This window comes from Helianthus annuus, chromosome 5 (assembly GCF_002127325.2).
Source record: "Helianthus annuus cultivar XRQ/B chromosome 5, HanXRQr2.0-SUNRISE, whole genome shotgun sequence".
NCBI lineage: Eukaryota > Viridiplantae > Streptophyta > Magnoliopsida > Asterales > Asteraceae > Helianthus > Helianthus annuus.
In genome coordinates, this window is record NC_035437.2 from 116,514,240 (window position 1) to 116,540,666 (window position 26,427).

Consider the following 26,427-nt stretch of genomic DNA (forward strand, 5'->3'; position numbering starts at 1 on the left):
GTTTGACTTTTGTTTTCTGCCTTGTGACCAGTATCTAATAAAATACATAATAAAATTAATCTAGAAACATTGTAATAACAAGTGGATATTTATCCCTCTGTTGGCTAGAATCGAGTTTCCAGTAAATTGGCCAATCGGGTACAATGGGAACCCACATCCAACATGTTCGACTAAATTTAATTGATTATACATGTATATTCATGTAGATAAGAGGGTATGATTAATTAGCATAAACTTTAACAACCTCTAGAAAAATTGCTCATTTACTACCACACGCAACAATCGTACAATGAAGCGCTAATAACTGAAAATTAGTCATTAAAGTACATGGAACTTGAATGAAAACAACTGATACACCGGTTTTAATAGTAAAGAGAACGTTTCTTGGGCTTAAAGTGATATTTTGATCTATACGTGTAGTCAAAAATATCCACTAGAAGGTGAAATTGCATTCTGGCGAATAGAATAACCGGCACGCCCGCCAAACAGGTGATAGTGATGGGCACCCATTCCAGCTTCCCTTTGTAAAGTAAAAAGAAACTCGCACTAAATGCAATCATCATAGTTACAATAGAGAGGAAGAGTGTAGCAATACCAAACATTAGTCTGCTAGGTAACAATTGCATGGAATCACGCTCCGCATAACGAGATGTGAGGATGGATAAGAAAATGAGGACTGAGGTTGACGAGGATATTAAAGAAACCGCATTTGAGATCACAAAAATAATGAGGGACGGTTCTTTGCGGAAAAATGGAATACCTGTGTCCTGTTTGTATCCACCAGGAAGTGTGAACGCAGCTGCAAATACAATGGTGGCTATGAGGGTTGCAACCAGCATATAGTTATTCATCCAGTCCTTGCCTTTGGATATTAAGTATGCATGTTCCTTGGCGAACAAGTCTCGTGGTGTTTCACCAGCTATATTCTTCCTTTGTCTATAACTAGGTGGGATCAATTGCTCTACCTCCTGCAACATATTTCACTTATTTAAAACAGTCAAAAACCATTTTCTGCATTTATCAAAATTGTGCAGGTAAGGGTCAGATTAGGTTGATCTACAAACAGTTTTTGTGTATTTTCAACATGGTTGATCCGTGTTCACTGGTAAGTCAGATTGTTATATTTCAGTTATAATATATATTTGGCTTCCAAGTTCCAACTTTATCTTATGAACATATGAAGAAAGAAAGATGATACATAAGCTTGAAAAGAAAGAGGTACCTTGAACCATGATAACTCTCGTTGCATTTCTAAAGCAGCCCCAGACACGTTTTGAATTTGATTTTGCTTAGCCTTTTTTGCAACCATATGCAACATGTTATTGCCTTTTATGTCTTTAATAGGAGTTATTAAATCTTTCATTGCACCAATCTCATATATCAAGCTGTAGATGTTTATTTGACTGCTAAGTGAAATATAGTCTTTCCTTTGTCATCTAATTTCCATATTAGTTCAGGATCTGAGCGAATGAGCTCAATTACAAAATGCGTGTTGCCCATTTTAGTAGCAACAAAAAGTACCCGCGAAGGGTAGCTCCACTCTGTTGTATATCCCTTTGCAATCTCGCTTTTAGGAATAGCTTCTCCTTTGTCATCTTTATCTTTATTTTTGTTTTGAACCCGTACACGTGGCCCCCGGAGTATCTCAGCAATGTCGTGCTTAGACATTTTGGCAACTATTCCCCAAATTAATCTTAATAAATGCAGGGCTTGAAATTCTTTTGACCACATGGTCCACCTCATCACGTGAACCCCTAAAAAAACTGCAAAGAAACAAACAAACCCACGACCAAGAAGACCATCATACCACATCCACTGAGTACAATTAACAAATGAAACTGGCTATTAGTTGTTGATAACCAGAACGCAATACATCATGTTTTGAAATCTGTGCACTATTATAGATTATCATGGTGATAAAATATAGTTTTATGGTAAGGCTCCTATAATCCTTCCAGAAACTAACCACTTTCTTCTCATTCTTTGGTTTAATGAAAGTTTATCATGGTGATAAAATATAGTTTTTAATTAAATATGTCGATCATTTATAAAAATCCTAAGTGTTAGAGATGGAGGGAGAGAGTTTAGAAAAAAATATAAAGTTTTCATTATGTTCAAATGATTGTGATTACAGGTATTTATAGTATGCGGTGCCTGGGAACGAGGCAAGGATAACCGCCTAAACTTACGTTTATACAAATAATAACTAAATTACTAACCTAACTTACGATAAGTTTGGATAAATCAATAATTATTTCTAACATTCTCCCCCCTAATTTTGATTTATCCTTCAAAGCTTCCTTGGCTTCTTCTGATTGTAGTTGGGTCTGTAATCTGTATCACACAAACTTCTCTTGCCTTCTACTTTCTTTAGTTGTCTCACACAACTTGCTGATTGTTCCTGAATCACACTGGGTTGCATAAAACTGAATCACTCAAGTCTTTCATTTTGCCTTCACAGCCTTCCTTAACTATTTACTTGAATCACATAAGTACTTCTCCATATGGTCACACAACTTCGTATCACATGGCTCTATTTGATCTATCACGGATCTTGATTGTTTAAATTTGATCATATCACATGATTAGCTAGCTTCATACTTCTTTGTTTGTTTCACACAAACGACTTTCACAGTTATTCTTTGATTCAAATTGTTGGTTCACACAACTTTGCTTTCACAGCTTCTGTTGGATGATCCGAGTCACACAAGCATAAAATAAATATCGTTCACGGTTTTAATCATCTCACACGATTTAGAAATCCTCTTCACATTTTTGATCGTATCACGCGATCAATTTTTCGTTTTCTATTCCTTGTCTACACATCTAGTCAACAAGAGTGTAGGTTCATCATCTTCGGTTTCAACTAAAAAGATTTACTGTTCCTATGCTTATTTGGACATTTTAATAGGCATAATATCCAAGTTTCTCACATCAGTAGCACGTGAGTTGAGAATTATCCTTTGTACTCGTTTCTTCTTCTTCTTGGTGGTTATTATTATTAGCGGAACATAATATCTCAAAGAGATATTTGTATTATTTGTATATATCTCCACATATATTTAGGAGATCTTGTTTCCTATTTACTGGCCATGCATTCTCTATATATATTCTTCATTACGTTTGTTAATAAGATCATAAGATTATTCAAACCTTCATGGTATCAGAGCGCATCCGCTCTATACCCCTTTAAGCCAGCTGAATTCTTTTTTCTGTCAAGTTTCGATCTGACTTTTAGGGGTTCGACCCACTTTTTTTATCCTGTCTAGTACGTCTCGTTCCCATGGGTGACAAACTGGAATCATCCGCCAAGCAACCTACTCAAACATCTCTCCACCCCGTTTATGTAACAACCCGCACTTCCAGGCTTGTTACTCTCGTTACACTCGTTATGCCTAGAACCAGAGATTCAGATCATAATATAAACTATATCGCAAACTACGCTACTTCGCATATTTTCGCACTACATCACTTGTTGCACACGCTATATCGCACATCATAACGCATACGCTTATAACGCTAACGCTTACATGATGACATCACGTGAGTATCTAAACTACTCGCTCTCGCTCATCACAAAGCAAACTCAACGCAAACTCGAGACGCGGTTACTTACCTTTGTTATGATTATAGAATTGATTACATATATTATTATCTACACGAATCGAGACGATAAAACGCAACACAACACATAAGGTTAGAAGTTGGTATTACGCCAAGGCTCGTCCGAATGGAAGCCGTCCGAATGGTCCATCCGCCCGGATGGAACCCGTCCGTCCGGATGGGGCTCACCCATTCGGATGGAGCTCATCCGGATGGAGGCCATCTGGACACCACAGAACCACGCACCGCCTTAACCTTTCCCTCCACTATAAATACCAACCTTGTGTCTTAATTGAACAATCTTGTTCCTCCAAACACTCTCAAGCGCTCTCCAGGTTCCGGATTGCGATCAAGACCATTTCGTAAGCTTTTCTCTTCTGATTTTCCTCTCTAATCCACTTCTACTCCATCTTCTTCATCACAATCGCACATACACTTAAACCATTTCTCAAAATCACCGATTTTTGACCTCTCAAAGGCGGTTTCCGCTCGTTTTGCTTAGGCAAACTGTTGTAGAGCACCATTCAACCTAGATTGGTTCTAGATCAAAAGGATTTTCACACTTTTCAACTTATTTATGAAACTTCCCTTCGATTTTATAAAACCATGGTGGAATTAAGATTCAACTGGACTCTTGACTCATTTCATAGTCAAAATCCGACTCGAAAACGGATTTCCATCAAAGAGATGGACCGACTAATGGGTCGAACTTGAATATTCATCAAGAACAGAACATCCGATCAAATGGGTAAAACCCATCTGTCCGAATGGACTGGGCTTGATGTTTTCCGTTGTTATAACCCGTCAACGCATCTGTTGTTTAATTCTTATTACCACGACAGTTAAAACGTTTTTAATCAAACTTCAAAAATTTTAACGCTTCACAAACAACCACAGACCATCCACCCGAATGCCCATCCGTCCGAATGACCATCCACCCGAATGACCGTCCGTCCGAATGGCCGTCCGTCCGAATGGCCGTCCGTCCGAATGGCCGTCCGTCCGAATGGCCGTCCGTCCGAATGGCCGTCCGCCCGGATGGAACCCATCCGTCCAGATGGACTAGACCCATCCGTTCAGATAAACTTTTGGACACTTAACCCACTTTTTACTCCACTCGACACTTTGATTTCGACCATGACAGCACTTTGAAGACTTATGCTTCTGTTCCCGTATGCAGCCTGATCTGGCGCTCCCTTCAATCCAATCCAGATTGTGTTTACTTGCTAAACACACACAGTGAGTATACTTGACCCATTTTTACGCTTTAAAACACACTTTTGGGGTGTAACATACGTTCATATCTAAAACACACTTATCAAAACGCAGTACACACTTTAAACTATTATCACATGCGAATGACTAACGTACATATTTATACGTGATGCTTGATACATATGTGCTAGGACTTTTGCTTGTTACGTTCCATCTTAGCTAGTATGGTACTATAGTTCGACTCACACCCGACGGGGTCTAGTTATGGATAACACGCCCTGTTGGCTCTCCTTCGCAGTCATCTCGGGACTTGGCTGGTAGTACTTGTCTTGTGAGTATATATGTTGTGTTGTGTCATGTCATGTTTATGTATGAGGAAGTTCGCAACGTTTATATATGCTACTATTATATCAAACTTGTATACTCGCCAATACATTTTTGTATTGACTTTATTTTAACGTATGTTGCAGATTAATCGCATGTTATCATGAATCAAGATTAGGAAGTCTAGAAACTCACATAAAAACTAGGTTGTAGGATTTGTATTGTTTGAGAGGCATGAAATCTATATGACTGTTTGTTGAAATATTGTTTATTAGTATAGGATAATGAAGGCATTAAATATTGTCACTAAATAGTTGTTATGGATTCTCTTGAGCAATCTGGTTCGCCTAGTGCTGCGCCCTGATGATTCCGCCATCGGTGGGGGTGTGACAGATTGGTATCAGAGCCATAACTATAGGGAATTAGGTCGAGTCGTGTAGAAAAGACCTAGTCTATAGTCTAAGTACCAACAGACTCATCGTACGAACACACTTGGGGCTTTGTACGAACCTACATGCTATTATACTCTTGCTCGATCTTACAATGTTAAACTACACCTTCGTGCGAACCCACGGAGTAAATCTAAATGTCCAAGAAGTGGTTAAAAACGAAGTCATCAAATTACTTGACGCCGACTTATTTATCCTATCTCCGATAGTCCTTGGGTAAGTCCTGTCCAAGTAGTTCCAAAGAAAGGAGGTATGGCGATAATAACCAACAAAAAGAGTGAATTAATACCAACGAGAACCGTCACAGGATGGAGGGTATGTATAGATTATAGGCGATTAAATGAAGCAACAAGGAAAGATCACTTTCCTTTACCCTTCATTGATCAAATGTTAGAAAGATTATCCGGTCATAAATTTTATTGTTTCTTGGATGGTTTTTCAGGTTACTTTCAAATCCAGATAGCACCCGAAGACCAAGAAAAGACAACTTTCACTTGTCCCTATGGAACTTTTGCTTATCGACACATGTCCTTTGGTCTATGTAATGCCCCCGCAAACTTTCAATGTTGCATGGTGGCCATCTTCCATGACATGATAGAAAAGACAATGGAAGTCTTCATGGACGACTTTTCTATCTTTGGAGATTCATACGACCAATGCCTAGATAACCTTGAACGAATGCTATCCCGATGTGAGGAAACCAACCTCGCCCTTAATTGGGAAAAATGCCATTTCATGGTAACGGGGGGAATAGTGCTCGGTCATAAAATCTCAAGCGAAGGAATGGAGGTTGATCGAGCAAAGATAGACACTATTTCTCGATTACCACCCCCATCCTCCGTTAGAGCCATCAGAAGTTTCTTAGGAAATGTCGGATTCTATAGGCGGTTTATCAAAGACTTTTCTAAAATTTCAAGACCTCTAACAAAATTACTTGAAAAAGATGCCCCTTTCATCTTTGACAAGGATTGCAATCAAGCATTTCTAGCACTCAAGGAAATGCTAGTCAATGCACCTATTATGATAGCGCCTGATTGGAAATTACCTTTCGAAATCATGTGTGATGCAAGTGACTTTGCAGTTGGAGCATTCTTGGGACAAAGAAAAGAAAAGCATTTTCACCCAATCTATTATGCTAGTAAAACACTTAACGATGCACAAGAAAATTACACAACAACTAAAAGAGTTACTAGCTGTCGTATTTGCTTTTGATAAATTTCATTCTTACCTTGTTCTTTCTAAAACAATAGTCTATACAGATCATGCAGCCATTCGATATCTCTTCAAGAAACAGGATGCTAAACCGAGTTTGATTCGGTGGATTCTACTCCTCCAAGAATTTGATATTGAAATCAAAGACAAAAGAGGAGCAGAAAACACCGCAGCAGATCATCTTTCGCGCCTAGAAGACCCAGCTTTGGAGGCAACCAGGGATGAACAAATCAATGAAAAATTTCCAACGGAATCCTTGGAAATGGTGGAATACAGAGAAGAACCATGGTAGCCGACTACGGTAACTACTTAGCTAGCGGCATAGTCGCCAAGGGATGGCCACATCATCAAAGAAAAAATTCTTTGTTGATGTGAAGAATTATTTTTGGGAAGATCCTTATCTTTTCAAAATGTGTGCCAATCAGCTCATCCGCCGATGCGTACATGGTAGCGAAGCAAGAAGGATTCTCCGCCATTGTCATGAAGGTCCATACGGAGGACATCATGGTGCCGCTAGTACCGCACGGAAGGTATTTGATTCAGGATTTTATTGGCCAACCATTTACAAAGATGCCCAAAGTCTTGTCAAGACATGTGATGCTTGCCAATGAACAGGTGATATTTCTTCCAAAAACGAAATGCCACAAAATGGCATTCTTGTTTGTGAAATTTTTGATGTGTGGGACTCGACTTTATGGGACCTTTCCCACCGTCAAAAGGAAACAAATATATACTTGTGGCGGTAGATTAGTTGTCTAAATGGGCCGAGGCCGAGGCACTTCCAACCAACGATGGAAGAGTCGTGGTAAGATTTCTGAAAAGATTATTCTCTTGTTTTGGAACGGCAAAAGCTTTAATCAGTGATAGAGGTACCCATTTGTGTAACCATCAACTTGAAATTTTTTTAACAAGGTATGGGGTCTATCATCGGGTCTCAATGGCATATCACCCTCAAACAAATGGACAAGCCGAAGTGACTAATAGAGGTTTAAAACGAATACTCGAAAAAACCGTAGGGTTAAATAAAAAAGAATGGACCGATAAATTAGATGATGCTTTATGAGCTTTTCGAACTGGTTATAAAACAACAATAGGTACAACCCCATATAAGCTCGTCTTTGGAAAAAGCTGTCATCTACCAGTAGAAATTGCACACAAGGCCTACTGGGCAATTAAAAACGTAAACTTAGATTTAGAATTTGCCGGTAAAACCGATTTTGTCAATTAAATGAATTAGACGAACTAAGGAATTATGCATACTCTAACTCTGAAATTTATAAGGAAAGAAGGAAAAATTTGCATAATAAACACATTAAACCTAATGAATTTCGAGTAGGAGATCGAGTTCTATTGTTTAATTCACGACTTCGGCTATTTCCTGGTAAATTAAAGTCTAGGTGGTCAGGACCTTTTTCCATCACCCATATTTTCCCACACGGTGCAGTAGAAATTAAATCTTGAAATGGAAATCCATTCAAAGTCAATGGCCAACGGCTGAAGCTCTATCAAGGATTCATTGAGGATGAGGAGAAAGAAATCTCGTTTCAAACGATCGAAGAACGAAAGCATCAACATCATACCTGGTAAGTTACGAATAAGCAGGTTGACATCCAAATCGGTAAGTCTTCTAACCAAGTTTTCAGGAAACAGGGCACTCACACGAGCACATAAAAAAATAAAAATAAATAAAAAAATAAATAAATAAATTTTTCAAAACTTGCCCGAACACGGGGCCGTGTCCGCGCAACTGTTGGGATAAAAACCCCTTTTCCAAACAGTTTCTTCATTTCCACACACCCCGTTTCGCCGAAAACTCTCTGGTTCAGGCGATTTTTCTGCAAGATTCCGACGTCTCCTCTACTTCTAACAACATCAAGGTATGATTCTATCATCTTTAGTACTTAGATTAAGCATTTGAATGTAGTTAAAACACCAAAAATTTAGGGGAAAATCTAGGGTTCTTGAACTTCATCCGGATCGAACATCAAATTTTTGCTTAGATCTGTTAGCATTAGTTTAGATACATGTTATAGGAAGTAAATCAACTTGTATTGTTCGTAGATTTGCCCGAGTTCTCACAAGAACCCCAAACCCTTGTTTTTCAATCTAAAAAGATAAAATTAAAGGGGTAAACGATTTATTTTGGGAAAACGGCATTTGGGGTTTCATTTTCGGGGAAAACCGCCCCTACTGGACCAAAAATTTTTTCAACTTTTCGGGACCGGGTCGAAAAATGGGATTTTTGGTAAACAGATGTCTGGACACGGGGCCGTGCCCACTGAACACGGGGGCGTGTCCAGCTAAACTCATGTCAACATGGGGCGTGTCCGCTGAACACGGGGCCGTGTTCAGCCGACTGTTTTTAGTTTTCTCCGAAAATTTCACTGTTTCGTGCTAATTGTTTGGTGTTTCCTTTCAGATGTCCAAGAAATTCACATGGTTCAATGCAAATGAGTTGGATACTAAGGCAAGATACAGCGTGCTTAGAACCAGGCCGGAGGAATATCCACGAACAGTATGCATGGATCTTTTAGGAGCAGTGAACCAACTTGACCAATTCAACAACCTAGTCACCGGCCCACTAAGAGCCGCCCTGTGCACTCGACTTCGTTCAGTCCATGAATATAACCTTGAATTCTACAGCACACTAGCTTTCAAAACGAAAGCCGATCCATTCGATAATGATGGGGTAGAATTCCGGTGTGGATGGACTAGGTACTTAATCTCGATAGCACAGTTTGGGTCGATAGTTGGGTTGTATGCGGATGAAGATGCGGGGGATGAAGAAAAAACCGGCGGTCTCCGCGAGATCAAGGAGAGTGACCGCCAAGCTGCGTGGGCACAAATAGGAGAAGGCATCTACAGTCCCAGCAGCACTAAGAGCACTAAGTTGAGTGACCCTCTTTATCGCTACATTCACAGGGTCCTCACTTACTCTCTTAGTCAAAGGCATGATAGTAGCGGTGTGGTAGGTTTAAGGGATCTACTAGTCCTTCACTGCATTCATACCCGCACCAACCTTGATGTTCCATACCTCCTGCTCCGAAACATGCATTGGAACCAGCTTGCTACTCCCGCAACTCCTATCTTCTTTGGGGGATGGATCTACCGTCTCTTCAAGCATTTCGTGAACATGCCCAGGTCTTTCGAAAGAGCCCATGGTCGGGAAGAGTGGACATGGTTATCTGCCGCTCAATGAACCTAATTTATGAAGCAGAAGACGGGACGGTCAGCTTCCAAAGAGTCCAGGGGCATGCATGGAACCCGCAAGAGGCACTCGTCTTACATCCTCCACACTTCCAACCTCCCCCTCAGTACCATTACCGGCCCTAGGGTGATCCGGGCCAGTCCTCCTCTCAAGGAGGCGGTTTTCCTAACTTCCAAAGTTTGCATGATTTGTTACAGGAAAACCTCATGTGCACCAGGAACACCTACAATATGGCCAGCAACACGTACACCCGGGTCTGAGCAATAGAGAGAAACATATCCGACATACAGGACGACATTGGGAACATCCGGGAGTATATGGCAGGGCACGGAGGAGACGATGATGAGGAAGACGAGGACATGGATTGGGCGGGAGGAGTGGAGGTAGCGGTTCATGGTTGGCGGTCCACAGGTTAATCCCTTATCTCACGAACAATTTCCGGCCAGCGTGCCATGTGTTGAACAATTTACTTTCCTTTAACCCTTTTTACTTTCTACATTTTCTTTATTTTAACTTTGTGGTATGGATGTTTGAACAATGGTAATTTAGGATGCTTGCTATGGTTTGGTGTAGTGTTTATTGATAAAACAGGTACATACGAGGCTTAGAGTACTAAACATTAGTGCTACTAAAGCCAGGACAGCAAAACCAAGGCCGGAAACCTATTTTTTACCTTTGTAGATTGTCTACACAGGGTCGTATCCAGCCGACACGCCCACGTGCCCATTACCCTAGACCTGCTGTTTGTCAAAAAATCTGCAGATTTTTACCAGACATGGGGTCGTGCTCAGCCGACACGCCCCCGTGTCCACCTTCTGTAAGTTCTTGTTACTAGCACTCTGACCACGGGGTCGTGTTCATCCGACACGGGGCCGTGTCCAGACGCCCAGTAACATAATTTTTTTGTTTTTTTACAACTTTTTACACCTTCAATCAACCTAAAAACTTATTTTTGGGACACATTGAGGACAATGTGTAATTTAAGTGTGGGGGGGGGGATGCTAAAACCTTGAATTTTGCAAGCCCTAATTACAAGCCTTACACAAAACTCTATTGGAACCACTAAACACCCCAAATTTTTTCAAAAATGTTTCATTTTTTACTTGTCTAGGTTTAATTTGGGAATTTCAAATTCTAAAAAGGTTATATTTTTACAAATTACAACTGATAGCATCGTGATAAAAAGAACCAACATAAGAAAATTATGAAACGGCATGACAAATCTAGTTAAAATTTGATTATATATACTTGATCACATAAAAACCCAACAAAAAGTAAGTTTTGAGCCTTTATTGAGCATACAAATACACATCTTTAAACTAAATGCTCATTTTTCGTTTCTTATGAGAATAGCCGCTTGGTTTCTTACAACTCTAGAACTTGCCACGACGATACATTCCCGGTACTTACCAACTAAAACCCGAGTAAGTAAATGATGAAGGCATTAGGACTAACCCTTTTTATTTCTACACCATTATTTTTTTTTACCACCTACCCAAAATCCCCCTAGTTAACCCCTTTGAGCCTAAACCTTTTCATTTCTTAACCCAAATCAAACACCCTTTTACCCACCAAAACCCTTTTTTCATTTTAAACCCTTTATTTTAGTAACAATGCTCGGTTTTCATGTGACTTCCTTATCGTTAAAAAAATTGATAAAGAAGAAAAGAAAAATGAAGTTAGCAATAAACAAACAAAGCTCATCAAAAGAAGGCTTGTTTGAATAATGCTTCATTGGAACAAAAAGTCACAAAAATGTTTTGCGAAAACCGACGCTTTTTACGCCTTTCGCCTTTTTCTACTAATCACTAACCCAACTACCTACCTTTAACCCAAGCCTAATGTCACACCCCAACCAATGGCGGAAACATCGGGATGAGACGAAGTGTGAAGATTGCTCGAGACATCATAACGCTAATAATTGTGACAAGTATTTAAATAATCTGATTTCATTTCATAAAATAAATTGTCAACATTACAAGAAATTCAAAGACAACAAGTTTAACAAAAATAACATGACAACATAACAAAATTGATACAACATATTAAACCTCAACGTCTATATGAGTATCTAGGCATCAATGCTACTTCTTTTCATAGCATCGTCATCATCAACCTGTAACATGTTTAAAATAATTCAATGCAAAAGCAAAGGCGAGTATACAAGTTTAAGCATAAGTATAGGTATAAGTGTAAAAGTTTAAAACGAATCCACATGGCAACTTAGTCTATACGAGATCAACCTAGCGTGGCATGCAATATTTCTAGCCAACCTCTGTTTACGCAAGAAAGTTTAATTAATTCAACATGACCCAAGTTTAAGGGGGCGGTGCGTTACTCCTATAGCGCTATACATGTCGAAGGGAGGCTCGTGAGAGCTAATGACTAAAACATATCACATAAGTATGGTCCACGTAAGCATCAAGTATCATAGCATAGTATTCATGTATAAGGATTGTTTTGTGCATTGCATAAAGCATAAGTTTAAGTGTAATTTAATAGTAAAACATGTTACACCCCAAAAAGTGGTAAACATAAAAAGGGGGTTGCGAGTATACTCACAAAGTTTGCATATGCTTTCCGATTATCCAATGTGACAAAGTTGACGAGGTTGGAAGGTTGAATGCGTAAGGGTTTAAGTTCAAGCATGTTTAGAGTCGAGATTCGGAATGAAAGTGACATGAAAATATTATATCAAAATATTCATCTTCCCACATAACACTTGTATGACACTTGGTAACCACAAGGGTTATAATGATTTTATGTGTTGAACATCCATAAGAATCATAACAAGGTTTAGGTCCTTAGATGATAACCTACTACTTTGACAAATGAATATGATTTCAACATCAAAGATTCGAGTGTACATAGATAGTATTTAGGTCGTATATTATACACATATTATTAAGTCCAAATGTTCAAGTATTCAAGTAAGAGGTAGAAGATTACATCTTCATTTAGGTACCTCAAGTTGGGTCATGGGTGTTATGGATGGGGTAGGAAGACAAGGCTTCCATTTAGGTACCCCTTTGATGTTCACACTACACTTAATGTAAAGACAACCAAGGAGGGTCATGAACTAAGGTCACTACAAGTATGTAAAGTAAACTAACCAATAGAAATCATCAAATCATGTGAGGATTGTATGTTTGGGACAACCCAAGTTGTTCCATAATCACTCATGTATCAAAGGCTATGTTTGACATGATTTGTGGGTTAAAACCCTAGACAAAACACCAAGTTTATGAGGTTTAATCCTCTGATTTTAAATATCTCAACCTTGTTTTTAAGCTTAACCAACCATGGGATAAGTTGTAAGCATTAGGACATAGGCATGAGATGTGTTAGACACAAGTTGCATAGGTTTAAACAAGTTTTTGATGAACATAAAAGCAAACAGAAAGTTTATGGACTATTTCAGGGCATTTCCAGGTCTGATTTCTCCAAGGAGAAGTCTAGGAATCGAACCCCATGATTATCCAAGCAAGTAGGAAAAAGAATCAAGTGATTTCGTTAAGAAATGAGCAAGTTATGCTCACTTTTATAAAGATGTATGAATCTGTCCGAATTTCTGAAGTTTGCAAGAACTTGAGAGTGTTTGAGAGAGATTTTGATGTTGTGAAAGTGTAAAAATGCTTGGAGAGGATGGGTATTTATAGGGGAATGAGTTAGGGTTGATTGGAGGAGGTTAGAGGTGGATTGGAGGCCATTGGAGGAGGAGAAAGCTTGGGATTTCGTGCATTACCGCGACCATTTCAAATCTGCTGCCCGCCAGACCCCCTTACGGATCGTAAGGGGAAGCTTTGCGGTCCGTAAAGCCTAGCCAGAAACACATTTGTTTTTGTTTTGTGTTTTCTTGATTTGTAACATGTTCCAAGGTTGTATGTTACGAGTTTTGGGACTTATTTAGGTATTTTAAGTTTATGTAACATGTTCCAAAAGTTGCATAAGCGTACAAATGAGTATGTTTAAGATCAAATCAATATGTGTGCATAGTATAAAGTATGTATGACACAAGTTTTATTTACGAAGCAAGTTCCGTATTTTACAACGATTACGATGAAAGAATGGTTATAAGAACACAAGGTTTCCAAAGATAGAATTTCACGCAAGGTTTCTAAATGTAGGAAGTTTGAAAACGCAGGGCGTTACACTTAACCCTTCCCCCAAAGTCCTCTTGATATTTACAAAGGTATATAGTTAAAAAGGAGAAGGATTGATTGCTTGGCAAGCTTATGGTAGAAGTAAGTTCCATGCCGCTCTCGAGAGTTTTTACAAAAATACATCTTCGGCCGAGTGTTGAGTGATCCCCCGTGAGGTATGTGAACTTGTATATTAATGGAATTTTTAAGAGGCATGTTATGCCCTAATAAGTAATTTATCTTATGTAATGTTTTAACTAAATCATTACGAATAAGATTGTAAATAAATAAAAATAAAACTTAATAAAGAATCTTGGAAATCCCGACACTCTATGACAAGCCCAAAACCTTCTCTTCTACCCATTCCATTTGGGAGTGTAAAGCCACATTATAAGGAGTTTTGCTTGAGGACAAGCAAAGATTCAAGTGTGGGGGTATTTGATGTGCGCAAAATGCAACATATAAATTACATCAAATATGGCACTAACCTAACCCTTTTTTAGTATTAATGTTGGAAAAAGTGTGTTTTTGTCTTCCTTTTGTATTTTCAGGATTAAATGAGCTCAAATGAACAAAAGAAGCAAAAAAGCAGCTAAATCTAACATAAACACAAGAAAAGGAATAAACGTGGCATGCCCGACCCCTCGACAACATCTTCCCAAGCAAAACAAGAGAACAGAAGGCTGAACACGCCCCGTGCTCAATGAGCACGGAGGCGTGCCCAAGTGTCTGCAGAAAAGACAAAGCTGTAGAAGCTTCTATCACCCACCACGGGGGTGTGCCCAGCCGACACGGGGCCGTGGTCAACTTTAAGATTCACATAATCTGAGGAAATCTTGATAGTACAGATATGCTTCTACACACGGGGTCGTGCCCGGCGGACACGGGGGCGTGGTCAACTAATGCAGACAAACTGCAATTAATGAAGAAAGAGAAGATGGGTGGACACGGGGCCGTGTCCGGGCTTGTGTGCAGGCTATAAATAGGGGTGCTTGGCTCATTTGCAAACCATCCCTTGGCAAACCACCTCTCTCACACTTCACCCACACTCCACCACCACCACACACCATCATCCACCACCATCATCCATCATCCATCATAGAGTGTGTGAGTAGTCTCGGGATCCAAGATTGATCGTAAGAGTTATTGACAATCAAAGGCCATGTTTGCCTAAGTCTCTTACATCACTTGATGAAGACAAGTGTCTAGTGTAATACTTTTTATTTTTAATCTTTTCGCACTTTTTTATTTGGTTATGTATTAATGACTTTAATAACTAGTTTCTTATGTTGAAGGTGAGTCTTCCTTATCGTTTGTCCGTGGTGTCTTGGCATTATTTTGCTGTCTATATAAAATAAAAGATTTTCACCATTCACATCTCGACGGTCTATATGGAGGTATGTTGGCTACCTGGTCGGGGGTTAAGGGAACGGTTTGATAAGAGTCTTGCCTTGTTCAGTGTATAGATCCTGCAAGGACCTGGGTCAGCTTTAGTAGGACCTCCTTCAATACCCATTGGTATTGGATGGCGGGGGTCCGAACTCCTTGACCCCCTCATATGTAAACTACTATTAAAACTTTAACCCGGCTACTTATGACTGTATCCCTTCTGACTCAGACTGCTTAGCCGAGGGTAACGTCACCTTCAGAAGAGGTGCCTATCACAATATGCATTAATAACTTAATTAATTATCTTTCAATAATCCCACCCTTTAGGATTGTATCCTTGCTGACTCAAAGTACTGGGTTGAGGGTAACGTCACCTTCAGAAGAGGGGCCTACTACAATAACTAAGGTAATCTCTTAAAAAGTGCAAAAGTGCGGAAATAATCAAAGGTTACACTAAACACGAGTCGGATCCAAGTGATTCATCTTGTCTATCTGTTTTTATTTTTATTTTATTTTTCAGCATTTTAGTTAGTTTTATTTTTCTAGTTTAAAAAAACCTTTTTCTAAACTTTTGATTTGATTGGACGTTGAGGATAAACCGGTATTAAAAGCTCTTGTGTCCTTGGACGACCTCGGTATCTTACCAACACTATACTACGCTCACGATGGGTGCACTTGCCCATATGTGTGTTTAGTGTTAGTAAATATCGTGTTTTATAAATTTAAAACTTGGCTAAACAAGTGTTAAAGGGCTTAAAATATACATTAAAAATTATACGACACTTCACAGCATCAGTTGTCTGTTGCATTAGGAAGGAACACAGCTGATTCTTTTGTTGAAATTTCCTCTGTTGCATGGAGAAACATGAGAACAAATTGTTTCTTCATAATTACTCGATGACCTGTTTCAAATTCACTTCCCAAATCTTGGTTTAACACTTCTTTTTCATATGCATTTTTACAAGATTCAAACGAGTCTTGAATATCATTTTCTTTTAAAACATCACCACTAAATGATTCTTGAATCATATTCCCAACTCCTTTGTACATTTCACCATACAACTTATCTTCACTACACGCATCTTGAATGGATTCATCTTAAGTTATTTTATGCACATAATCAATGACTTTATCTACAATCGTTTCCTGAACAATGTTACAACAAGTTTCTTGAATCTTTCCATTCCAAAACAACTCATTATCCTTCATCAATTCCTCAAGAGTGATGTTAATATCAAACTCCAAATCTTTGTTGTAAAAAGAAGAATTGGGATCATATGGAGAAAAAGAATCTTGCAGGCTATTAGAATCTATTTTTAAAGCCAATGAAATCACATCTTTCACCTTAGTGCAACTATATTGATGCCATCTAGAAAAGATTTTCCTAATTTCCGGTTCTAAACCACATATGAAGAGGTATATAGCATAGAATTCAGAAATTTGTTCAAGATTTCTAACCTGATCGAATAAGATTTGAAACGAATCACAGTAATCTTTAACAGTACCATCTTGCGATATTGAGATAATACTTTCCAGAGCCAATTCCATGTTGTTCCAATGATTTCTTGATTGCTGGGTATTGTTGTGAATTACAAGAACTGATGGTTGAACCCGTTTGTTGCCCTAATTTTGATTTTGTAATAATTCCATGTTTCTACCATAATTGTGATTGTTGTGGTAGAAATTCATGGTTGCCCTAGATCTAACCCACCGTCGAGATGAAAGATTTCTCTGATACCATTGTTACCATTACAATTGGTAATCAAAGTATACAAGATCGATAAAGAGAACAAGAAGAACAGTAACACTCTGTTCCCGAGTCTCGTTTAACAGGGGGAGGAGAGAGAAAAGAGATGAAAATATGAAAAAAAAAAAAAACATGTTCCTTAGATTTTTTAAGGATAGAAGGGGAGGGGAAAGGAGGGAAAGGGAAGAAAATTTGTTAATATATTTATCCTCCCAAATTGGAGAGATTAGGAGAGAATATTATTAATTACTAAATTGTCCTCATATCTATTTAAATTGTTTTATGTTTAAAGGGTATAATGGTAAAATTATTCCTTTCTTTTTTTTTCCTTCTAACTCAGGAACACATAAAATATTTGATTTCTTCTCTTTTCCTTTACTTTTCATTAAACTCGGGAACTTGAAAAAAATCACGTATTTTCCTTCATTTTCTCTCTTAATTTATTTTCTTTTCCCCATGTTAAATGAGACTCAGGAACACAATGTAAGAGGAGAAGGAGGGTCAAACCCAATTCAATTCATCGATAGTTCCATCTATTACAACAAACCCAACTATCCACAAACTAACCAATAACCCCCTACACTATAGAACAATTACATTAAGGCCATTCTACTTATTTTGACACGTAACAACTTTCTTCTCATTCTTTGGTTTAATGAAAGTTTATCATGTTGATAAATTATAGTTTTTAATTAAATATGTTGATCGTTTATAAAAATCATAAGTGTTAGAGATGGAGGGGGAGAGTTTAGAAAAAAATATAAAGTTTTCATTATGTTCAAATGATTATGATTACAGGTATTTATAGTATGCGGTGCCTGGGAACAAGGCAAGGATAACCGCCTAAACTTATGTTTATACAAATAATAACTAGGATTATGATTAAATACAAAGGATCCTAATTGTAAGAAGTGTAAGAAGGATTTATAGAATGACAAGTGTTCAATAACCTAAAAAAAACCCACTACACAAAAAAAAACCACACTACAAAAAAAATTAAAAAAAAAACCCCTTAAACATCCACCACCACCAAAAACCTACCCCCCCCACATCACCCACCCAAAAAAAAAAATGGTGGGGGGGGGGGGTTAGGTTTTTTTTAGGTTTTTGGGGGGTGGGGGATTAGGTTTTTTGGGGTTTTTTTGGTGAGGTATAGTTTTTTTTTGCCGGGGGTGGGGGGGGGGGGTGGGTGGGGTGAGGGGGGGGGGGGGTTAGGTTTTTGGGTGGGGGGGGTTAGGTTTTTGTGTGGTGGTGGGGTGGGGTGGGGGTGGGTGTTTAGGTTTTTGGTGGTGATGTAGTGGGTTTAGTTTTAGCTTATTGGACACTTGTCACTCTATAAATGCTTCTTACACTTCTTACAATTAGAAGCCTTTGTAGAATAACTTAACCTATAATAACTAAATTACTAACCTAACTTACGATAAGTTTGGATAAATCAATAATTATTTCTAACATTCTCCCCCCTAATTTTGATTTATCCTTCAAAGCTTCCTTGGCTTCTTCTGATTGTAGTTGGGTCTGTAATCTGTATCACACAAACTTCTCTTGCCTTCTACTTTCTTTAGTTGTCACAGATGTTGAAATTAAAACACCTTTGGTTGCTGATCCATCTGATGTTTTACATCATAACCTTGATGTTGTTATGAAAAATCTGTTAAATCTGAAAAAACCTGTTTGTGAAATTGTATCTTAAAACATGGATAAAATAAAAAGTCAACTAAAAATAGTTGGTGAGCATATATAAGTTTAAATAGATTCTAGATATAAAAGTTTAGTTTAACAATCGGAACATCAACACCTTCGTCTTTCCTCTATCATCACCATCACTAGACTGCCCGTCAGTTGTTGCACTGTCAACAACCTTGCACTGTCAACAACCACAGTAGCTGCAGTTTGCAAACTACTTGGTTGCTTATCCTCACCTTGCTTTGCAGCGTTAGGATCATCGTCGTTATCACGTTAATCATCCTTCTTCTTCCGCAACTCATCACCTTTACAACCCCTACAATTCTACAAATACTCCCCTAATTTGGTCATTGTTCGGTTATTACTTAGCACGGGGTTTGGTGGTCACATTTGGTCCATCATTTGTTCTTTTGGCTTTTAACGTAAGGTTTTTTTTCCTTCCCCTCAACTTTCGTAGTTGTCAATCCCCTTTCCCCCATTTTCTAGAAACTATATACAATATTACTTTGACCCATCAACTTTCTAATACGTTTCGTATACATTCAACTCTGTCTACGTTTTATGTTACGTGAGACACTTGTTGTTAAAACTTCTAGCACGGTTTACCCCCCCCCCCCCCCTACACTCCCGGCAACATGAGAGGCATAAGAGTTACAGAGGACCTTCGAGTAACCTTGCACTTTATAAAGAGCATTCTTAAGTCTTAGCAACCTTAATTTTTTTTATAAAGAACCTCCATGCAGTCTCGCCACTGGCTGTCAAAGCTTTTTTATGAATATCTATTCGAAGAGAATTCAATATGGAATATGGAATGTTTGGCAAAATGAAGGTATTTAAAATGTCTAAACTATAGCATGTAAGCTCGCGGGTTTTACCATGTATTTCAGGACATTATGTGATCTCTGGTAGTAAAGGAAAAAAAAAGAGTCAAGGGCATCGTCGACCCGCGAATACCGTGCCATTTTCGAGTTCATTTGTCCGATTCAACTTGTATTAAATTTTTCAGCTTCGTGTCGCTCCAGCCATTGAACACGTTAAACACCTCTAAATGAAGGGATTTTAGTATTTGAGATCACGGTTTACCCCGTTAAACACCTCTAAATGAAGGGATTTTAGTATTTGAGATCACCAAAAAAAGTAACTGGGCTTGATCATCACTATATATACACAAATAACAAACATCTAAATATGTATAATTATTATATCAAGGTAAAAACAACGTGACCCCCCCCCCCCCCCCCCCCCCCGGTTAAAGCAGCAAGAACATAACATTTTATATTATTCGTAAAAAAAAGATGAATTATAAAAAAAACATAACATACAATGTGAGGAACATTAAATCTCATATCCTAAACAAGCCAAGAGTAGAAAAGATAAAACAATGAAGAGATTTGATGATGGAAAAACGAACTAAATTGTCCTAAATAATAACGAAATAATGAGAACTTGTGAAATGAAAGAGAGATAAATATTACACAATTAGGAATGACAAAGAATGATACAAAAGTAGTCATTGAAGTACACAAACCTTGAAAGACAACAAATATTACAATGGTTTTAAAAGTAAAGGATACGTTTCTTTGGCTTGAAAAGATATCTAGATCGATACGTCGAGTAGAAAACATCTCCTAGAAGACGAAACTGCAGTATGGCGAATAGAATGACTGGCATGCCAGCCAAACCAGTGATAGTGATAGGTATCCATTTCACCTTTTTATCATAAAGTACAAAGAAACTCGCACTAAATGCAATCATCATGGTCATGATAGAGAGGAAGAGCGTTGCAAGCCCGAACAATAGTTTTTTGGGTAATGACTCTAAGAAATCACGTTCAGCATATCGTGATGTAAGGATAGCTAAGAACATGAGGATTGAGGTTGATGAGGATATTAACGAAACAGCGTCTGCGATAACAAAAATAATGAGGGCTGGTTCTTTGCAAAAGAAAGGAATGCCGGTGCCCTGGTTGTATCCACCTGGAAGTGTGAAAGCAGCTGCAAAAACAATTGTGGTTATGAGGGTTGCAACCACCATGCACTGAGACGCTGTATTTTTCATCCAATCCTCGCCTTTGGTTACCAACTTTTCATGTGTCTTAGTGAACAAGTCTTGTGGTGTTACATTGTCTCCATTCTTCCTCTGTCTATAATGAGGTGGGATCATTTGCTCTACCTCCTGAAACATATATCGAGTCATTTATGGAGTCAAAAATCATCTTCTCCATCCATCAAAATGGTTTGGCTCAAAATAGATAGTTTTACAATACAGGTCGATAATAAATAATTAACGAATTAGATATGATTATGGAGAGTAAAATAATAAACTAAACATTATATAAAATGATTTAGAAGGTTGTATACATTGTCAATCCAACGGGTCCAACCATAAAACACGTGCAGCTAAGTGGGTCGTGTTCATGTCAATCCAACGGGTTCGCGGGTTGATCAATTCAACATATTTCTTTATTTATTTCAAACTTTAAAATATGTTTTATGTAATAATTAAACCGTTCGAGTATTTATCCCAATATTTAATATACTAAAAATAGATTGACATAGTTTAAACATAATTGTCTCAAAAAAAAAAAAAAAAACAAAACAAAAATATGTAAATTTAGATTTTTAAAGTAATGATATGCAAAAGGATGACATAATAGCTTTTTGGGATAAACAAGTCGTGTTCGTGTCAACCCACAAATACACATGTCATGTTCGAGTTCATGTGTATCACGCGATTCTCAGGTTCATGTCGAGGTTGACCTGATCATGACCCATTTAGCAGCTCTATACATTATCTTGAAAAGAAAGATATACCTTGAACCATAACAATTCCCGTTGCATTTGTAAAGCAACTCCAGACACATCTCGAAATCGGCTTTGTTTAGCACTCTTTGAGACCATATGCAACATGTTATTGCCTTTTTTGTCTTTAATAGGGGTTATTAAATGTTTCATTGCACCAATCTCATATATCAACTTGTAGATGTTTATTTGACGATGTTTGACCGCTAAGTGAAATATAGTCTTTCCTTTGTCATCTAATTTCCATATTAGTTCAGGATCTGAGCGAATGAGCTCAATTACAAAATGCGTGTTGCCCATTTTAGTAGCAACAAAAAGTACCCGCGAAGGGTAGCTCCACTCTGTTGTATATCCCTTTGCAATCTCGCTTTTAGGAATAGCTTCTCCTTTGTCATCTTTATCTTTATTTTTGTTTTGAACCCGTACACGTGGCCCCCGGAGTATCTCAGCAATGTCGTGCTTAGACATTTTGGCAACTATTCCCCAAATTAATCTTAATAAATGCAGGGCTTGAAATTCTTTTGACCACATGGTCCACCTCATCACGTGAACCCCTAAAAAAACTGCAAAGAAACAAACAAACAGACGACCAAGAAGACCATCATACCACATCCTCTGAGTACAATTAACAAATGAAACTGGCTATTAGTTGTTGATAACCAAAACACAATATATCATGTTTTGAAATCTGTGCACTATTATAGATTATCACGGTGATAAAATATAGTTTTATGGTAAGGCTCCTATAATCCTTACAGAAACTAACCATTTTCTTAAATTCTTTGGTTTAGTGAAAGTTTATCATGGTGATAAAATATAGTTTTTAATTAAATATGTCGATCATTTATAAAAATCCTAACACCGTGTTTCAGAGTTAACTAATGAAAGGAAAGAAAAAAAAAAACAAAAAGATAGTAAAAATATTTTGTGTTCTAGAGTTTCATTTAAGGAAGAAAAAGAAAGGAAAATAAAACATGTCGTGTTCCCGAGTTTCATTTAAGAGAAAGGAAATGAAAGGAAAACTAGGCTAAATTCTTTAGTTTTTTTATCCTTCCAATTTGGAAGGAAACGGGGGGAAGACATCTTTTTTTTCCTTTCTTGTCATTTCCTTTCTTACTTTTACTTTCTTTTTGGAGGGAGAGAGTTCAGAAAAAAATATAAAGTTTTCATTAAGTTCAAATGATTGTGATTACAGGTATTTATCGTATGCGGTGCCTGGGAACAAGGCAAGGATAACCGCCTAAACTTACGTTTATACAAAAAACAACTAAATTACTAACCTAACTAAGGTTAAGTTTGGATAAATCAATAATTATTTCTAACATTCTCCCCCCTAATTTTGATTTATCCTTCAAAGCTTCCTTGGCTTCTTCTGATTGTAGTTGGGTCTGTATCACACAAACTTCTCTTGCCTTCTACTTTCATTAAGTTCAAATGATTGTGATTACAGGTATTTATCGTATGCGGTGCCTGGGAACAAGGCAAGGATAACCGCCTAAACTTACGTTTATACAAAAAATAACTAAATTACTAACCTAACTTAGGTTAAGTTTGGATAAATCAATAATTATTTCTAACATTCTCCCCCCTAATTTTGATTTATCCTTCAAAGCTTCCTTGGCTTCTTCTGATTGTAGTTGGGTCTGTATCACACAAACTTCTCTTGCCTTCTACTTTCTTTAGTTGTCTCACACAACTTGCTGATTGTTCCTGAATCACACAGGGTTGCATAAAACTGAATCACTCAAGTCTTTCATTTTGCCTTCACAGCCTTCCTTAAGACCATGGCAGGGCCGGCCATAAGCATGTGCGGCGTGGGCGACGGCTCAGGGCCAAAAATGTAGAAGGGCCCGTACGTTTTTTAGAAGCATAAATATAAAAGATCTGGAGGAAACCCATAAATATAATTATAGATGAAGCCACTTTCAAAAAATAATTAGAGCCTAGTGGAAAGGTCCCTTGTTTCCAACCAGATGGTGGCCGGTTCGAGTCCCTTTTGTATATTTATTTTAAGATTAATGTCTAGTTTGTTCATGGAAGTTCCAATGAACTTGGTGTATTTAATGAACTTGGTGTATTAGGAATTAATTGTAACAAATTATACTGCACTTATGCCTTTCTAATTAGGAATTAACTATAACAACTCATGTATCAATGTTTTTGTTTTCTTATTTTTTGTTTATCATTGCTTTTAATTAATAATTATATTTTAGATCAAATAAAGAATTGTACAAGTTCAAACAAGATCGTATTTGTAAAGCAGATAAGTGTGAATTAAAGGCTATGTCGGCACCAACCATAGTTGAACCGGTTGCCGACTCCCCTTCTAAAGTTCAGGTGTTGGGTTCGAGTGTACGTGCTAGGCGTTTTTTCTGTTCAGTGGGCTTACTTTGTTTCTCGCTATTTCCTTATTTATTGCAAAAGGTTAGGTCAGGCCCGGTTTTTTTAATCTCGCTCGGGGCCCAAAATCTTTTTAGCATTTTCGGAGACGGCCCTGGATGTCACACCCCGATTTCCACGTGTCACCGGTGGGCCCGGTGTGGGGTACAGTGACGTAGTTGGCATCGTCATAGACAATCAACACAATATAATAATGCACAGCGGAAGCAGAATAGAAACATTTCAACTTTTAAATAAAGTGTAATAATAAATATCACCGTAGTTGAAATGGATCCACAGGCGGATCAAATAAATTAAGATAAAATAGTTCAACAGATATATTGTCGTCCGAGCTTGCGAGACTATAGTGGACGCTCTTAGGAAACAACCAGCCTATTTCCGTATAGTACCTGCACTTAACCTTTTGGGAAAAATACGTCAGTTTACACTGGTAAATACAAATCGACTGACTCATTTTGAAAATGATTGAAAATTGATTTGAATGCACAAGGCATAAATATTTTTATTAACTTGGGATAATTATATAATATAAACTTGTGAACGATTTACATGCACTTATATCTCTGGTGGCCCGGGATCTGCTGTCCGGGCTAGAGATTAAATGACACACCACATTAATGCGTTATACACGTCGGGTGTACGCCTACACCCCGTGCTCTGGTCGTGGCCATCTCGTAAGATAATGCCAAGGATATCCGGGACACGGTCAATAACCCCCCAAAGCCTTTAAGTAAGACAAAACTGTTTAAACGAAGTCGCACAAGCTATTCAAGACTGTACACCTATAAGGCGCAGGACTTGTGCGCCCGATCAAGCGGTATTTTAAATACCGTACCCCAAGCCCGTATAGGGAAAATAAGTCAAAATGTATTTACCTGAGCAAGTATAAGTCACAAATGATAAGTGTTGGTAGCTTTTACTGGGCCTCCTAATCTGGAACAAAGGTTTATAGTTAACCTATTAGATTCCTAACGGCCTTTTATTTAAGCCTAAGCTTTGACCGGTTAGTTTTAAGAATGATACGGTTTACGCACGATTAAGCGAAAGACCGGATAGAATGTGATTTAGACCCGACAAGTTTGAATACTTGTATAATTTGGGTATACTAAATACATTCTGGATTTTGAAATAAAAATGATATCGTTTGACCCGTTTCGGTCGACCCACGCAAACTAGTTACGTAAACCGAACCGATCGCGAAAAGGGCGATACGGGTAGGCCAATGATTCAAATGCAAGTTCCCTAATGTAATATGCTTAAAATATGATATTATATCAGTAAGTTATGTTCTATATTGCCCGGAATAATTTTTAAACCCAATTTATGCCTTAGAAGGGCATTTTGGTCATTTAAAAGATAATAAAAGGGTAAAATTAGAAATCTGAGTTTCGGGTCTGGTTCATACAGTAAATATACTTAATATAACATATTATATCAGTAGGGTATGACCCATATATTAAATTTATCATTTAAAACCAAACTATGCACCGTAGGGGCAATTTAGTAATTTCACAAGGGCTAAAAATGCCAAAACTGGAAATCTGAGTTCATATACTTATACTTACTGTTTTTATATGAAAATAAGCTAAACACATCAGTAGGTATAGGTCTTATATGTTTAAAACAAGTATAACGCTTACTATGCGCTTAAAACGCTAAATATGCGATTTAAGGGCGTTTTCGGGCTTTCAAATTAAATCTGAGATTTTTATATTTCCAGAATACTTAAAATAATTTATTCATCATATAAAATCAGTAGAAAAAGGTTTCGGGTCAAAAGGATGTGTACAACTCATTTTATGGCTAAAACGGTCAAAACCGTCATAAGCCGAAATGACTAGGCGGTCTAGGATCCGTTCAGCCAAAAATTAATTAAAAATCATCAAAATTCCCAGAATATTATAATACATCAGTTGGTAAAAAGTTTTGTACCAAAACGTGGCCAGAAACGGGTTCTATGCGAAAAGGACCGTTTATGTAAATTTATAATATAGTTTTACGCTAATGGCCATAACTCACAATCTGGACCACCAACTGATCCGAAATTTTCGGTGCAAGTTTATATATTAGAAATAAAGATTTCTATCCTTTCACTTTTCCAAAAATCCCGATTTAAATCAAAAAGGGCAAAATAGTCAACTTTATGTATAAATCGGAAACATGCATTCGAATCGGCTAAACATAGACTTATGACATAAAATTTCCAGAAAGTTTAACTAAAATAAAAATAGTCAAAAATACTTTCCAATAC

At 37.8% G+C, this 26,427-nt stretch overlaps 2 protein-coding genes across 6 annotated transcripts in view; both read right to left on the minus strand.

Moving 5' to 3' along the window:
• Positions 1-362: 362 nt before the first annotated feature.
• Positions 363-1,595, minus strand: LOC110939045 (ankyrin repeat-containing protein NPR4). Its single transcript, XM_022180940.2, has 3 exons — positions 1,483-1,595; positions 1,223-1,385; positions 363-968 (listed from the first exon to the last, which is right to left on the minus strand). Exons 1-3 carry the CDS (start codon positions 1,593-1,595, stop codon positions 363-365), a joined length of 882 nt encoding a protein of 293 aa, XP_022036632.2.
• An 18,781-nt stretch (positions 1,596-20,376) lies between these two features.
• The window catches only part of LOC110941090 (ankyrin repeat-containing protein NPR4), a 62,337-nt gene continuing 56,286 nt past the window's right edge, over positions 20,377-26,427 (minus strand). For 3 of the 5 annotated variants that reach the window (XM_035990567.1, XM_035990566.1, XM_035990565.1), the window contains exons 4-5: positions 21,789-22,339; positions 20,380-21,150 (exon numbers count right to left, since the gene is read on the minus strand). In XM_035990567.1, coding sequence (XP_035846460.1) covers positions 20,533-21,150; positions 21,789-22,319 — 1,149 coding nt within the window. In that variant the 5' untranslated portion in view covers positions 22,320-22,339 and the 3' untranslated portion in view covers positions 20,380-20,532. Of the gene's footprint in view, positions 21,151-21,788; positions 22,340-26,427 lie in introns of all 5 variants that reach the window. The other 2 variants (XM_035990564.1, XM_035990569.1) reach the window with 2 other exon arrangements.

Bases quoted from the DNA above. Each gene is read 5' to 3' on its own strand.
- LOC110939045 (XM_022180940.2), bottom strand. From the start codon at position 1,595: ATGACAAAGGAGAAGCTATTCCTAAAAGCGAGATTGCAAAGGGATATA. The intron at 1,386-1,482 runs GTAATTGAGCTC...AAACATCTACAG, and splicing joins AAATGGGCAACACGCATTTT to CTTGATATATGAGATTGGTG. The intron at 969-1,222 runs GTACCTCTTTCT...AATATGTTGCAG, and splicing joins GAGAGTTATCATGGTTCAAG to GAGGTAGAGCAATTGATCCC.